Source organism: Helianthus annuus, chromosome 17 (genome assembly GCF_002127325.2).
Source record: "Helianthus annuus cultivar XRQ/B chromosome 17, HanXRQr2.0-SUNRISE, whole genome shotgun sequence".
NCBI lineage: Eukaryota > Viridiplantae > Streptophyta > Magnoliopsida > Asterales > Asteraceae > Helianthus > Helianthus annuus.
The window spans coordinates 10612667-10629999 of NC_035449.2; the positions used below are offsets into that span (position 1 = coordinate 10612667).

General features: G+C 43.9%; 1 protein-coding gene across 1 annotated transcript in view; it reads left to right on the forward strand.

Moving 5' to 3' along the window:
* Nucleotides 1-11649: 11649 nt before the first annotated feature.
* LOC110921602 (protein NLP6) overlaps nt 11650-17333 on the forward strand; it is a 10284-nt gene continuing 4600 nt past the window's right edge. The window contains exon 1 of the mRNA XM_022165951.2: nt 11650-11911. Coding sequence (XP_022021643.1) covers nt 11833-11911 — 79 coding nt within the window. The 5' untranslated portion in view covers nt 11650-11832. The remainder of the gene's footprint in view (nt 11912-17333) is intronic.

Genomic DNA, 17333 nt, shown 5'->3' on the forward strand with positions numbered 1-17333 from the left:
CCGGGCAGTACATCTGATATAATCTACGAACAATGCTTCAACCAGTTCGACCAGGAGGACAAAGATCGGTTGCAAGCAGTAGATTACCCGTTAACCGGGTTCGCAGGGGAAACTGTCTTTCCCCTAGGCCAGATTACTTTTCCTGTGCGTCTTTCCAGCGGAAATCGCACAAGAACAGAAGAGGTAAACTTCATGGTTTTACCCCACACCTCCAGATATGACGTACTCCTCGGGAGAGAATCCCAAGGAGATTTCAATATGATTACATCCGTCCCCCACTCTGCGGTTGGTTTCCCAACCGAATCGAGGGTCGCGATAATCTATGCCCGCAGGGACGTCATTATGTCGGACGAAGTACGTCCGACCAAGGTCGCAAGGCCCACTCCCAACGACCAACCAGAAAAATAGGTTCTCAACGCGAGATACGCAGAACAAAAGGTCACATTGGGTCACGCCTTATCCCCGACCACCAAAGCGCAACTGAATCAGCTTCTCTTCAGGAACCAAGACATCTTCGCATGGACACCCGTAGACATGACCGGGGTCCCACGTGATATTGCGCAACATCACTTGAATACCTTTCCAGGTATTAAGCCAGTGATCCAAGGCCAACGCCACCTTGGGTCAGCTAAAAATCAGGCGATGCAAGAGCAGATCGAAGAACTGCTCTCCGCAGGCATCCTGCGGGAAGTCAAATACCAGACTTGGTTATCTAACCCAGTCATGGTAGAGAAACCTTCCGGGGGCTGGCGCATGTGCGTCGATTACAAAGACCTTAACAAAGCCTGCCCCAAGGATTGTTACGCGCTTCAAGAAATCGACGAAAAAGTCGATAATCTCGCACCATTCAGGTGGAAGTGTTTCCTCGATTGCTACAAAGGGTACCATCAAGTACAAATGGCAATCGAGGATGAAAACAAAACGGCATTCTGGACTCCCACAGGAAATTACTGCTACATAAAGATGCCGTTCGGGTTGCGCAACGCGGGCTCAACCTACCAAAAGTTGATGAACGACACTTTACGCGGCCAAATAAGCAAAAGTGTCGAAATCTACATGGACGACCTGGTCGTCATGAGCATGGAAGAAGATACCATGCTCACAGATATTGAAAGAACATTCCAAACTCCGCGCAGCGTTAACATAAAGCTCAATCCAGGGAAATGCTCGTTTGGAATGGAAGAAGGCAAATTCCTTGGGTTCATCGTGACTAAAGATGGATTCAAGGTAAACCCGGAGAAAGTCCAGGCGATCGAGCGCATGCCATCGCCTTCATCGATGAAGGATATGCAACGGCTAGCCGGCAGGCTAGCGGCACTCAACAGATTCTTAGCCAACCACGCAGCTAAGTCTTATCCGTTCATCAAGACCCTGCGGAGCTGTTCAAAGAAAGAACAATTCCAGTGAACCGCAGAGGCTGAACAAGCCTTCCGGGAAATGAAGGAGTGTTTGATACAACTCCCAACTCTAACCGCACCACACAGGGATGAGCCACTCATATTATACCTATCCGCCGCGGATAACGCGGTGGGTGCGGTATTGATAGTGGAGCGAAAGGGGGTTCAAACACCCATCTATTACATCAGCAAGATGCTCAACGACCCAGAGACGAGATACTCCATAATGGAAAAATTGGTGCTCGCATTAGTACACGCTTCAAGACGGTTACGACGCTACTTCGTAAACCACGTCATCACAGTGCTAACCAATTACAGAATCGGGCCGATCTTATCCAAACCCGACATCTCTGGGAGATTAGCAAAATGGGCAATCGAGCTGGGCGCGCACACGATACACTATAAACCGCGCCCCGCGATTAAAGGCCAGATCTTAGCTGATTTCGCCGCCGAAGTACCGGTGAATCGCATCCAAGAATGCGAAGAAGCACAAACTCCTGCACCAACGCCATCCTCCTCAGAGACATGGGCATTATTCACAGATGGTGCCTCCAACGAGGAAGGTGCGGGGGCAGGTCTGCGACTCGTCAGCCCTGACGGCCAAGAGCTTACATATGCAATCCGCCTCGAATTCAAAAGCATAAACAACGAGGCAGAATATGAAGCCCTGTTAGCGGGACTACATTTAGCAGTCAAAATCGGCGTGCAACATCTGGAAGCACACGTCGATTCCTTGTTAGTTGCAGGACAAATACGCGGCGACTATGCCGCAAAAGAGGATATCATGATCCTCTACCTCGAGCAAGCCTTGCAACTAATATCCAAATTCGCTTCGTTCAATATCCGCCATATTAATCGAAGCGAAAACAAGTCCGCAGATGCACTATCAAAACTTGCATCTACCAGCTTCCAACACTTGGCAAAGGAGATACGCATCGAAATTCTGCAAAATCCTTCGGTACCCCTGCGCCAAGTCAACGTCATTCAATACGGATCAACATCATGGATGACACCTATTATCGCATATCTACAATCAGGTGTGACTCCCGAAAGCAAATCAGAGGCACGCAAGCTACAATACAAAGCGTGCCATTATCAAATGGGAGACGGTATCTTATACCGAAAGTCATACCTCGGGCCACTCCTGCGGTGTGTCAACCCGCAGGATGCCACAAACCTCATCCGAGAGATACACGAGGGCATATGTGGCATACATGCTGGACCACGCATGGTAGTGGCCAAAATCATGAATGCTGGATATTACTGGCCCGGCATGCACCTGGACGCCGTCAAAGAGTTGCGCAAATGCATTGACTGTCAACGTCATGCTCCAAAAACCTTGCGTCCAAAGAACAACTTAGTCCCCGTCACAACCGCATGGCCCTTTCAGAAATGGGCAATTGACGTCGTGGGACCTTTTCCTGACGCTCCAGGTGCGGTTAAATTTATCATAGTAGCGGTCGATTACTTCACAAAGTGGGTAGAAGCAAAACCGCTCGCCTCAACCACTGCTATGATAACGAGAAAGTTCATTTGGGAACACATCATCTGCCGTTTCGGTTTACCAATGTGCATTGTCACCGATAACGGCACCAACTTCGCTGCCGACGACTTCCAAAAATGGCTAAAAGAACTACATATTGAGCACATATTCTCATCAGTCGCACACCCGCAAGGGAACGACCAAGTTTAGAGTATCAATAAAAGCCTAGTCGAAGGGATCAAGGCGCGGTTGGGAACGGCCAGGCGTGGCTGGGTCGATGAACTCCCAAGTATCTTATGGGCTCACCGTACAAGCCCAAAAACAAGCAATGGGGAAACACCCTTCAGCCTAGTCTACGGTTCAGAAGCGGTGATCCCCGCAGAAGTAGGTCTCCCCTCTCCTAAAATGTTGGCTATTGAAAAACTAGACAACAACATGGAACGCAGGATCGATTTGGACCTCTTGGAAGAAAGGCGCGAAAACGCTGCCATCAATGAGGCCAAATATAAATCCAAACTTGAAAAGTACTACAACACGCGCGTCCGCGTTTGTACTTTCAACCCAGGAGACTACGTCCTACGCGACAATGAGGCATCTAATGCCGAGCGCCCAGGCAAACTCGCCCCCAAGTGGGAAGGACCCTACCTCATCAAAGAGGTCTTAGGGAAAGGCGCGTATAAATTACAAACGCTAGAAGGCGAACCTATCGCACGAACATGGAATGCTCAACAGCTCCGACGCTGTTATATGTAAGCCATGTTCTTACATTTCTCTATGTAACCTATCGGGCCGCAGGCCATTTGCAAATAAATAAATAAGCAATTTTGTACATTATTGTTTGTTCCTACTATTACAAATGCGTGTTCCACTTTGCGGTATCCCAAAAACAGATTGGCAAAATCTTCATTCGCGATACCCATACAAAGTGGTATCCATACACAAATATTGTAATAGGCCAGCAGAAGGCAAAAAGACTTGCATATTTATCCGGCCGGATAAACAAGTTTTTTGATAACACTTAACACAATTCCTGAGCCCAAAAAGGCAAACAATGGAATTGACGCGTACTCATACGACAAAGGTATGGAGTACACTCGACCCCATTCACAAATGGGTAGAGTCCCGGATATACAAGCTTTTACAAAGCTTACACAATTCTAAAACCCTAACGCGGTAAATAACAGAATTGACGCGTACTCATACGACAAAGGTATGGAGTTCCGAATATACAAGCTTTTACAAAGCTTACACAATTCTAAAACCCTAACGCGGTAAATAACAGAATTGACGCGTACTCATACGACAAAGGTATGGAGTTCCGAATATACAAGCTTTTACAAAGCTTACACAATTCTAAAACCCTAACGCGGTAAATAACAGAATTGACGCGACCTCATACGACAAAAGTATGGAGTCTACTTGACCCCATTCACAAATGGGTAAAGTTACGCATACATACGTTCAGACATGCAAGAATTAAAAACACTTGTACAAACTGAACAAAAAACTTTCTATTCAAAAAATTCAAAGCACCCACACGGTGCTCAATGAATTTACATAAAGTTCCTATTCTATACAAGAGGAACACAAAAAGGAGGCACACTAGCCAACCTAAACCCTATTTTGTACCGCTGGTTCCCGCATCTCCTCCGGCACCACCAGCGGGTTCTTCCTCTTCCGCATCCGGATAAAGCATCCGCAAGCGATCAACATAGTCCGCAGTCTCCAAACAACCGTCCAGTTCCTCTACACAGGCAAGGGACGTATCATAAAAGGAGACTTCGGCCGCTTGAAGAAGCGACTCGGTATCCACATCCCGAAAGACGGATCGATCTTCGATATCACCGCCTATAGACATGACGTTCAGTTGGGAAATACAGCGGTTATAACCAGCTTTAAAACCAGCGTCACGAGCACGCTGCTTGACCAAGTCCAAGCCAGCCGCGGTCTCAGGGGCATCCATGATAGCCTCAACAATCTGCAATAAAAGATCATAAGTCTCGGATGATAATCCAAGCAAATATAAAGGCAACAAATACTTACACGCGCGATACCGTGAGTCCGCAACCACTCACGGTCAGCCTCCAGCTGGTCAAAAGAGGACACCAAGGCATCCTTGGCCTCAATAGCGGCATCAGCCCGCTCCTCCGCAACAGACACGCGGACAGTAAGGTCTGTAACCGCGACCTCCCGGGCCTGAACCTCAGCCTGTCAAAAAAAAAAAAAAAACAACAAACAGTTCACTCGATAAGCATTTTCGAAACAATGAAGGAAATCTACAACAGAGGTAACGAAACATACCTGAAGGCTGGCAACAACCTTATCCAAACGAACGCGCTCCGCATTCGCCTCTTCAAGAGCCTTAGAAGAACGGCTCTCCTTCTCTACGGCCTCTTCAAGGGCCTTTGCAGCACGCGCCCCAGCTTCCTTGGCCTCCTCAAGCGCCTTTAGGGCCTCGGCCTTCGCCTGCTGCGCTTTAACCGCAATGGCCTCAGCTGCAGCTTTTTCCTGGCCCAAGGCAACGTTCGCTGCCTTGGCATTCGTTAACTCCTGCCGAGCACGAAAAAGAGTGTCATTCTGCTTAGCCCAAGATTCGTTCCACTTCTTACGCTCATTGGACAACTTTTCGTTCCAACTCTTGCGTTCATCAGAAAGAAGTTTGGCAAGAGTACGCACCTGTTTCAGCTGAGCAGCGGCAGCCCACTCCGCGGTCTGTTTCTGCTTCTCAAAAGCAGCTCTATCCTTCTCAAGCTGCTCCGCACCCGCGCGGGCAGCCTTGACCAACTTCTCCGCCTCAGCCCGCATGCGAGCAGCTTCTTCCTCGCGGCGGCCCAACACCTTATAATCTTCCAAAATGGCATTCGCCACAATGGAAGATCCTATCAACATTGTTGAGAGCTGGTTTATGCGCAGCTCCCGGGGTGCAGCACGGGCACGTTCCACTTCAAAAGGGGTGCCCAGACCACCCAAAATCTCCTTGCATGCAGAAGGGTCATTGGAAATATCATCCCCCTGCATAACAGTCTAGGGGGGTCGGTGATACACAGTACTGCGACCCTGGGTGTAAGTGCGGTAATAATACTCCAATTCAGACTCCCAGGCCGAATTGGAGGACCATAATAACCCGCACCACCGGCAGACGAGCCGGCACCCTTCTCACCAGCAGAAGACTTCTGCGGCTCAGCATCATGCTGCCGCGCTTCAGCGCCCGTTTTTTGCGGTTCGACATCAGAAAGTTGCTTCCCAGTATCAGCAAACCGCACACTTAAATTATCTCCCTCATTGGTAGAGATCAGATTGTTGGACGAGTTAACGGTGTCAAATATCTGGGTCGCAACATTCTCTGCGGTACCCTCCTTCCGCACGGTTGACTCAGGCACCACCTTCACAGGAGGTGTCGACGGCACCTCCGTTGCACCCGCACCCGTGGCACGCGGGGGTGACTCCGGAGCATCAAAGATAGAAAAACCTTCATCTTGAGGCTCTGCAAAAAACAAAGTCAAATAGCGGTCAAAACAAGTTATACATAACATTCCAGACAAGTTATGCAACACTTACCAACAGTAACCGCAGGTTTCTTCAATGTCGGAACAGTCCTCTTAGACTGCAGCCTCCGACGTTTCGGTCCACCGGCACCAGCAGCCGTCTCTTCTACTTGCCTTTTCCCCGCAGCTGTACCCAAACCCTCAAGGGTATCAGATACTATCACATAATCCAAGTTTCTACGAAAAGAAGAGTGAGAGATACCTGCCGCCTGCGGTACCAAATGAGGCACAACAGGGACCTCTGATATTTTTCTTTGGCGAAAGCGCACACCTTTCACCGTCTGCCTCTTAGGCACACCCTTCGCATCAGGGTCCCCTAAGGCCCCAAGATCACCTGCATGAAAACCATGCAATACGTAAGTCCGTGCAACCCTTATTGTTATCACAAAAATAAAGGATTCCTAAACATACCTTTGCCCCGGGCAAACTCAACTGCTAATGCGGCTTCAGTAGGCACCCGGAAGTTATCTCGAATGATAACATTAAACTCCTCCTCGCCATCCGCACAAACAACTTTTTCCACCTGACCCTGGAAATCCGGGGCCAACATCCTCCATACGGGAGCGTCCTCTGATAACAAATGCAAAAGTCAGTTACGCATACAAGGATAAGAAAGTTAAAGAAATGAAAAGTGCGTACCACCACTTTTCTCCCGCACCACGGGCTTCGATTTCTTGTTCCTCCGCATCAACATCATGCGCAACACCCACAACTGGGTGTTGGTCAACTTCACAGACTCAATGGTCTGCAACCGCGGAAACCACTCCACCGTCTTCACACTTGGGACCGCAATGGTCTCTGCGATGATCGTCTCGGTCACATTCCGGAACGTCATCCTCGCAACAATGGCAGCAGCCTTGATGTAAAAGAACTTCTTCTTCCACATCGTCATCCCCTTGGGAGGAGTCATCAGCTTGGGAGTACCATCCCGCTGACGGAAAGAAAAGAACCCCAAGGACACCGTCATCTGATAAAACCGTCGGAAATCTCCAACGGTGGGCTCTATGCCAAGAGCACGAAAGGTGAACTCGAAATTTCGAATCCGAATCATACCAAACGGACTCATTTGAGAGATATGGACCTTGTACCACTCCAAAACCTCGACAACAAAAACGGTCAGAGGTAACCGGAGATTGCAGTCACCAAAAAAGTCCGACCACATGGTCACGTAACCGGCCGGAGCGTCGGCACCGGTGTCACCTTCAGATGGGTAGACTGCCCCATATTCAGAGGGCATTTGAACGTCAAGCATTAGACGATCAAAGCTTTTCCTGGTCCATTTTAACGCCGGTAAACCACCACCGGCGGCCCCCCTTCCTCTTCCTCCGCCGCCACCGGCGAGGATGGCTCTGGGTTTTCACCCTCCACATTGTGTGGATTTGATGGTTCAGCCATCAGAAAATATCGAAGAAACAGAAGACAGTAAGTGGAACAACCAAAAACCTCACCGAAACTTCAAGAAATATCGTCGGAGAAGACAAAGAAACAGTTTTCTCTCACCGGCAAATTTTTGAAATTTCGAACAAGTGAGGGGAAACCACGAACGGTTTCCCCTTATATACCCATCGCAATTAATGCGGAGGGAGAAAACAAATCATCACGTTCATAAAGAGCGAATCGTATGACACCACGTGTCAAGCGCCGTTTTCGCTGACGGTTATCACGCGCGTGTGGCCGCCCACGCGCCTGACAAAAGAGACGTTTACACTCTTTGCTACAGTGCATTTAATGCCTCGGGCAGTGCAAACGTCCTTTCATTTCAGCATATGCCAGGAAGATCTCACCAACTTCCACCAACTCACACGTGAGATCAACCACGTATGCAACAAAAAGCGACTACATTATCCAATTATAAGCGGCATGCGGTTTCTCTGGTATACCGCACCATAACCCATACCGCATGTCGTTTTTTAACATACCCCTAAAAATAGGTAAAAATATATATCTCTACACTATAAGGGGGTATAATACCTATCCGCACTACCCACGAGCACACGTGGAATATGCGGACATGACACACACGAGCCCGTTCAGGTGTGTCAGATGCTCAGAACCAGCGTTGTCCGTTGGACTGAACCGCATCTCAGACACAGGAAAACCGCATTGCCTTCATTCTTTTCAAGCTTCAAATCCCTCATGCCCGGTTCACAACCGCAGAGGGTACACGAACACCTTCTTTAACAAAAGGAAGGAAGGGAATGTACGCGAACGCACATCAGCAACCCTGTCTCCTGAACCTTCAAGAGCTACATCCAAGCAACACACCCGCTTCGAGCGAATATGGGAATGCAACACCGCATTCACTCATGAGTAGCTGCGGACATAACCATAGCTTCCGCAGACTGGTTGCTACGGAAGAGCCAACGTAACTCCACATCACCGAGCGAGGCTACTTCAAGGCGAACTCGGTATTGGAGCGGGAAGGTAAGTGGCTCCAAAACGAACGCAGATAAGCGCTCTAAACGAGCCCTTGTCGAACAACAAGCGTCCAAACAGCGGTAACAAGTCTGCTTATGACTTTGTTTGCCCGCCTATGGGCCGCATAGAATAAACAATGGTGGGCATACCCTTGCCTATGACCATGTTTATTTACCCATAGTACAAACCTACATTGTTCGACCAAACATGGCCAACAATGACGCAACGAGGTAACCGCAAAGGACGTGCGGTTACTAGAGAGCTATGACGACGAACACGAAAACCCAACAAAAAAGGGATCGTTATCTCATAACTAGATGCTGAACATAGAGCTTGAGCAAAGCACTTACAAGCATCCACTACTTTTTGATCCCAATCTCGGAGATTGATCCAAAAGTTTTCTTTTCTTCTTCATGCACCAATTCAACAATTGGTTTGAAGAAAAGACCACCTTTCAGAGGTGGGAAACCTCTGCATACCTTCAAACCACCATCTCAGAGGTTGGTTCGAAGTTTGTGCAGCATTACTAACAAAGTCTCCAAGAGACCTTCGGCACAACAACAGGTGGCAAGCCACCTGGTGACATAAATCGGCTGAGAATTTCGCATCAGACGAGATTCCTTCACCGATACGGAAGAGGCGTCAGATGACCCTTCCAGACCTCCAGCTTGATTTACATATAGAAAAGACCACACATGGTCTAGGATCTTCTCCAGACTGCAAACTACCTTCCAAACACCATAGTCCAGTACTCCTCCCACATACAACTTGTATGTGGCAGCAACACTAGACTGGGGGGACTTGAAGGGGTATAGTCCCAGATCTCGCGTCAGCATCGACCGCTAGTGACCATTACCCTTATCAAAACCCCCACTAGCTAACAACCTACTTGTGCCCATGCGAGAACGCGTCGGCACAAGGGTTGAATCCAATCTGTCTAGTAACGAAGGAGGACTTGCATGGAACACGAGAACGGTAGAGTGATGCGATATAGTATCACATCTGGTGTACGAAAACGGAAGTATTCACAGCGATGCGGCATCGCACCGCATCCAGTGAACACTTCTATCAATACAAGAAAGCCTTACCTTAGGCATAGAAGAAGATGAACGTAACGGTGCGGCTGACTCCGCACCATATGGGCATTTTCGTCACGACAAGGGATGCAGGCAAATAGTCTCCGCGGACGACGATGCGGCTAGCACCGCATCTCGCGTATTCCTTGATCACAAGTAGGAGACGCGGTAACTTCAGATGTTACCGCACGTAGCGATGCGGCTTGCACCGCATCCTATGCACTCAACAAGTGGGACTGACACCACAGTGCAAGTGGCACCAATGGCAGTTACCTGTCAGAGCTACATAAGCAATGGACTGACGTGGCGTAACCTCCACAACCGACAAGCCTGACACACCTGCAAAGGTGCAGCACGTCGTCAGTCCATCCATCATCATCCTCCTTCACTCCTCGGCTATAAATACCAACCCCAAATCAGGTTTGAGGTATCTCTTCACAACTCTCTCACTACTACTACTATCTTACTTTGCTTCTCAAGCAAACTACTGATTCTCACGCCGGAGAGTGGTAACAAGGAGCACCCCCCACCCCATCCTCCTTGTTACGAGTCACGGCTTGTTTCCTTGTGCAGGAGATCAACCACCGGTGATCCAGCCAGCGATCCTCGAGAGGAAGGGATTACCCTTCTTGACGAGACCAGTGTGTTAACCCTGCCCAGTTAACCATTGTTTCATCAGATATAAAATAATTAAAATATAGATTGTGACACTTATGTTTGGAAAAAATGTAATCTTATTTTTATCAGTTGTGATTGAATCTATGAAAACAATGTTTTGTTCAGGCCAGAGGCAATTTCTTCGTTTGGTGTTACGTCCCACTAATTTTCAATAATTCAAATAGATAGCTTCCACGAAGTTCTGACGAAACACCTTATTTGTAACGTCAAGTTTCTTTTTTTTTTTTTTTATACTTATTAAATTTAAATTCTGAAATTCAAAATTCAAAATTTGAAGTTTTACTTTTGTAAAAACTAAAATAATTGAGTTTTATGAATAAACAAAATAATAGTCATCCCTTCTGGATGGACTGTCCAATTTTGAATTAGTAAAAAAAATTAATGCGTTTTTCAACTTTATTTTAAAAAACGTTTTTACGTTTTATTTAACAATATTTATAACAACAATTACCACATGTCGTAATGCGAGGGGTTTTCGTTAATTATATATCATATTAGATGAAAGTAAAATGTTTCTTATATGACCGCGAGCCTGTATGTAGAATAAATGAATAACTAAGTCGATCTTTGACCCGCGAGTTGCTACAGACCTATCAAACGGGGAAAATAGACGCGCTGCGATGGACCTGTCAAACGGAAAAAATAGATGAAAAAACGTTGAACTCTACACGCACGCTGCGGCATGTTAACTTAGAAAATTTAGAAACAAACGTTAAACGGAAAACTTGCAAAAGATGAAAAGTATAAATGAGCAAAGTTGAAAGTAAAAAAGTGTTGAGGTTAAATTTTAAAAGATGAAAAACTTTGGGTTAAAAGAAAAAAAAATCAAAGAGTTTAAATTGCAAAATATGAAAACTTTTTAATTGGAAGTGAAAAATCAAATTAATCAAATGGAAATGGGGTTAAATTACTAAAGATTGAAACTTTAGACTTAAACTGCCAAAGATTGAAACTTTAGAGTTAGAAATGAAAATTCTATTTTTTTTTTTTTTTTGAAAAAAAACTCAAAAGCCAAGAGTACGTATGAGATTTTAGCCCTTTTATATGAAGGGTGCTACGTTCCTGCAAAGTGCAAACCTGATCTTAGTTCAAACTTACAAGACCTCTTATGTTCACACAAACCTGATCTTAGTTCAAATCTGGAACAAAACAAAGTCAGTCCAGCTTGATATCATGTCTTGAAGCTCCGAAGGTTTCGTCATCAGGGGAGAATTAATATTCACTTGAACAGACCAATGGTTTGCAGAAACCCAAGTATTGAGCTACATGAGCTGCCAGAGGAATCACCCGATCAATCTAACACCACAACCAACGGTAAGCGCTTTATTTGAACTGAATTCATCTTAACAGATTGGTTAATGCTAAAGACATGATGGATTCTTTATCCAAAGTTTCGCGTAGATTAACTTCAACAAGATCTATAAGATCAACATCTCTTTGTTATTCTCTGCATCTAATTTGTACAAAACCGAGTTCTTTATGAACTAAGTTTAAGAAAAGGCAAACCTTCCATGGTATATCACAAAATAACAGAAAGGGATGAAGGGGATACATGATAAGCGTATGAGTGGTATTTCAGTTTTCACTATTTCCTTAGAAGTGCAAACTATTGGTCAATCGAGCTCGAGCGATCCATAGCTTTGCCAAGTTTGATTTTGGATAGGAAAATGAAAACAAGCTAAGTTCAATCAAACTTTCCATGTGTTGATATGTTTTAAGATATCATGAATTTAACCATTTTTTTTACTTTTAAGGAAATCGTGGAACTAACGTAAACATTTTAGAAAAATTAAGTTAGGAAAATCCTAATAGTTCAACATATAACAAGGAGATATAGTCGATGCCTGAATATATATATTCATTACAAGCTAGACGGGGATTGCTATCCTACTGAAGCCGAACCAGTGATTAATTTCCGCTGCTACTAATCTACTATAAATTACGGAGATTAAAAAAAAATAAATAATAATAACAATAAATAATAATAATAATAATAATAATAATAATAATAATAATAATAATAATAATAATAATAATAATAATAATAATAATAATAATAATAATAATAATAATAACTCTGAGTTGAACTGGGACCAAGTTCCGGCATGTAATTATTGCAAGAACAAATTATTTAACAAGGGCATCTTAGTCATGGAGCCGGAGATGTCGACATGTGATATAAAAATCAAAACATCATGGTCCTTTCATTTATAATAGTCATGGAGCCGAAGATGTCGACACACGTGATAAAAACCAAAACATCATGGTCCTTTCAGTTATAATTTATAAACTAATTTATATAGTATTATTGCGGCTCCCACTATTCACACACCTTTACACGTATACAACCCATATAGAGTTATACAGACCGTATAACTGTTGTCGCACACAAAAAAATGTCAAAGAATGTTTTTTTTATCTCCATGTATACGGTCCGTATAACATTATACGACCTGTATAGAATGTTATACAACCTATATTTCCTCCATCTATACGAGCCGTATAGTACTATATGACCCAATATTTGTCATGTAATATTATTCTATGCAGGCCGTATGACGTTATTATACGACCTGTATACAGAGTGTGAAATTAAGATTTTATGGTGTGGCTTTATTAGGACCTTATCTACAGCTATATAAGTCTTGTAAACATTTTAGTTAATTACCCTTGAACAGCATAAAATAGTTATTAGTTGTAGGAAAACCATTTTTGTTTAATTTCAATATAATAGGAACACACTCCCCGAAACCTGTTAGAGCTAAACTCAAATAAAAATTGCTAGGATAAGCGTTTCATGAAGATATTTGCAAAACCGGTGAGATGGAAGAGCATGGAACACGTGAACGTGTTAAAAAAAAAAACATGTTCTAACACTAGCGCCATGCCTCGTAGAGAGAAAGACAACATGTTCACATCTAGAAGACTAATTAATAACCAAGATTACCTCCAAGAAAAACACAATAACCTAGAAATTAAACGATGAGTAAGCAAATGTCTGTGTTCTCGCTCCAAAGCCCCAATGTGTTGTGGGGTGTGTGGGCAAGCTTTACGACATATCAGGCAGCATTTATCTTCTGGGTACATAGGGATCATCAACCGATATTTAAGAATGTCTCTGTATTTTACTGCTGACATACATTGTCCCAGCCCCTCAATCAGGATAAGGTTAAAAAATCCTGAGCATGGGGACCCTTCAGGCACTCCAACACCGCCTTCTGGCGAGATGACAAATCAAAAATTTCTCTCAGGCTTTGAGCGATTTTGCTAAACAGAGCATTCGCTAAAGTTTTTATGTGGCTTCGAAGGGGCGGTGTCCTTGTTAGAGAAACCACCAATATCAAAGTCTGGGAAAGAGACATTTAAGCGTTTGAACGCCGGTTGATAGTCCCGGTCAAGCCCGACAACCCCACTGTTTTGAAGGATATGATCCTGTTGTTCCCAAGACTGAGCTTTGGATGCCACAAAGGCATAAACCCCAACATCTCGAGCTGAGAGGAGGCCCAAACCACCTAGACGCATTGGCAGGGATGCCAGGCGCCATTGGAAGTCACCAAAGAAGGGGCCACCACCCACGACTATGTCTTCTATAGTATCCCGGAGGCCATCATCGAACCGAGATGTCGCAACCCTCGCTCCCTATCTGTCCCGAAAACGGGCGGCCGCGAGAATCAGTATTTGTGGTATCGTTGTTTATCAATTTGGCAGCGGAAATTACATTAGGACCGTAATTAGGAAATATTTTATCAGAGTAAAACACCATATTTTATATAAATAAGTATATTGGGATAAAACCCAAGTTTTCATTACAAACTGATTTATAGGGGTAAACCCCATTTTTATTGAAATAAAACATCTTTTTTATGTAGGTAACTTTTATAGCCACTTTTCCAAGCCTTCAGTGTTGTCCAGCTGGGTTCTAGTTGGCTTTCACATTTTGTTATCTGAAACGCGTTTAAAAACATTTTGTCAGTGGGAAATACTGGTGAGTGAATCCCAGTTAAATCAAGAAGAGTTTTATCAATTCACAGTATTGAGAACGATTACAATGTTTACATCTACACAATTACTCATTCAGTACTGTCAATCCTGACTGGTGGGTCATATTACACATTGGGTAACTCTTTGTCCATTGGTATCGTGTTCCACATTTTGTATACAAAACCCCAACATACCGGCAGTAATTGAAGAATTACAATGACTCAATCACTGCTTAATCACATTGTAAAACATTTAAGATTTTGTAAAAACAGTTTACAAAAAGGAGATTACTCACATTGCTGTCTTAGGGTTTTCTTTAGGGATTTCCTGGTGATTATCTATAAATTACAAAAAATGCACACGCGTTAGTATAATAACCCAATATTTACATTAGTAATACCCTCCCCGAGACGGCATTCCAACGACTACGTCGGGCAGGACCACGACAGCCGTTACGGAACCCTGGATCAATCGGGCAACGTATCTAATACGTAACCGGGGTTATGATACTTACAACGAGGCAGAACTTCGTTAATTAGGGGGGTATTATGCATGGAAATTATGTTTACTCTTTAGAAATTCGAGAGAAAGAAAGTGTGTGAGCGATTCGACTGAACAGCCGATGCCACCAATTTATAGGACCTGAATTCAAGTCCCTCGCGCCCCGCATAAGATTAAGCGGGGGCTTACGCGGCCCACGACCAAGGGTGGGTAGGCCCTAGCTGATCCGGGTCATCACTCTAGCTTCGACACTTGTACGCCACGTGGCAGCTCAGGGCTGCACCTTGTTGATGAGCGCTCGCGCCCCGCGTAGACCAAGGAGTGGTCTTACGCAGCCCGCCACAGACTAATAAAATTTGTTTTTAATTAATTTTTAATAAAAATAAAGGTATTCGGGGTCCGTTTTCGCATACGGGGTGTATTTTAGGACGTATTGGGACACTTTAAATATTTTAGGGGTGTCGAAAAATTTTAGGAGGGTTGTTATACGAGATGCCGCATCCACCATCAAATGGGGTTGACAAGTCCGCGGCCCAAAAAGTAACTTGGCAACCCCCATGCATGACCTTAGCAGAGAGAGTTCAAATTGGGGGTCCCTAAGGCAGGGCAAGAGTTTCATGAGGATTATGGACTATTGGGCTTGTTGATGTTATGGACTTATGCCTTATGGATGTAATCCAGATTTCAGCCTATATTCCAAAGTTTTTCCACAAGTGCAAGGTAAGAGTTGGCTACAAAGTTCAAAACTCCTAAAAAGTGTAAGACATCAATGTAGGCATTGTGTTTTAAATTTTAGGAATCGTGTTTTAGATTGTTTAGACATGGTATTACATAGTAAAACACAAAACATCAATTTAAAACACAATGAAATATATTTTAGGCATTGTTGATACATTTTATGTCTGTAGCTTGTAACTTTAACGTTTTGTAATAATACGGTCTAAGTCTTTTTTTTATCCTTGTTTTGATGTAAGCTGACCAAGTCAAGATATCCTCTTGTCTTGATTTGGAGAACAAACTGTTATTATGTTAAACATTGGTTGTAAACGAAGGTGATCAAATGTGAACAGCCAAAGGTCGTCCATCTGTAAGCTTCATATAGACGAAGGTGGACCTTCGCCTGTATTGAAAAATGATGGTGGACCTTCATGTGTATCTAGCCACCTTCATCTGATATGGTGTTGTGAAGGTGGGCCTTCGTGTGATCTGATGCATTTTCGCATAACATCAAATCACCTTCGTTGGACCTGTTGTATGTGTTTGTATAAATACAACAATTGGCCATTTTGAATGAAAAAGAGCACATTTTCAGAGAGGGCGGTAGCATATTATTGTGTATTCATCTACTGTTACTCTGCTGAAATCAATACAAGGAACTTTTTAAGTGATATTATATTATATTGTTATTGACCGTGTTCTTGCTTCAGTTTATGTATAAACTAGGATTCCGCACTTGTTTATGCATTAAACAACAAGGAATAAGTGTTATAAGATCTTTATAAGGACCTACAACTGGTATCAGAGCTTTGGCTTGATTCCTTGTTAAAATCCAAGCATTTTGGTGTGTTTTGTGAGATTTTTAAGTGGATTTTGAAGTTTCTTGGACAAAAACCTAAAAACCCATCTTCTTGAATGATAAAATGGATTAAAATCTCTTAAACTGATGTTGTTTGCTAAATATTACAATTAAAACCTTGTTAAAATCAATGGAGAGAATCAAAAGCCTAGTTTTTGTTAAGATTTCAGATTAAAAGCTTGAACGCCGTTGATTCAAGCAAAAAGATTGGCCGGAATTCCTCACCGGAATAGTACAAAATCTCATAAATTGCATTGGTTGACTTGGTGGAGCAGAAACCGTCCTTGTTGTCTGATTATCGGAAAAGATACCGTCCTGCTCAGCATATCATCATTGGAACGGAAGTGACTTTCGTTCCTCACTTTCGTTTCTGTTACTCCCCCCGAAAGTGGAACTTCGTCCAGAAGTATTTCAATGAAGGTCCATCATCAACGAAGGTCATTGTCAAGGAAAGTCCTCCTTCGTTAACCACCTTCGTCTTAAAAAATTACCTTCGTAGAAACCCTTACTATTTAACCTTCGTACTGATCTTTAACCTTCGTTCAAACATCATCTAACCTTCGTTAAATCACCTCTGTGTCGCTTTCGCACAAAAATCCAACTTCACACTAGACATTAACCTTCGCTTCAAGATCACTTTCGCCCATTATTAACCTTCGTTCAAATAGTGAACATCTT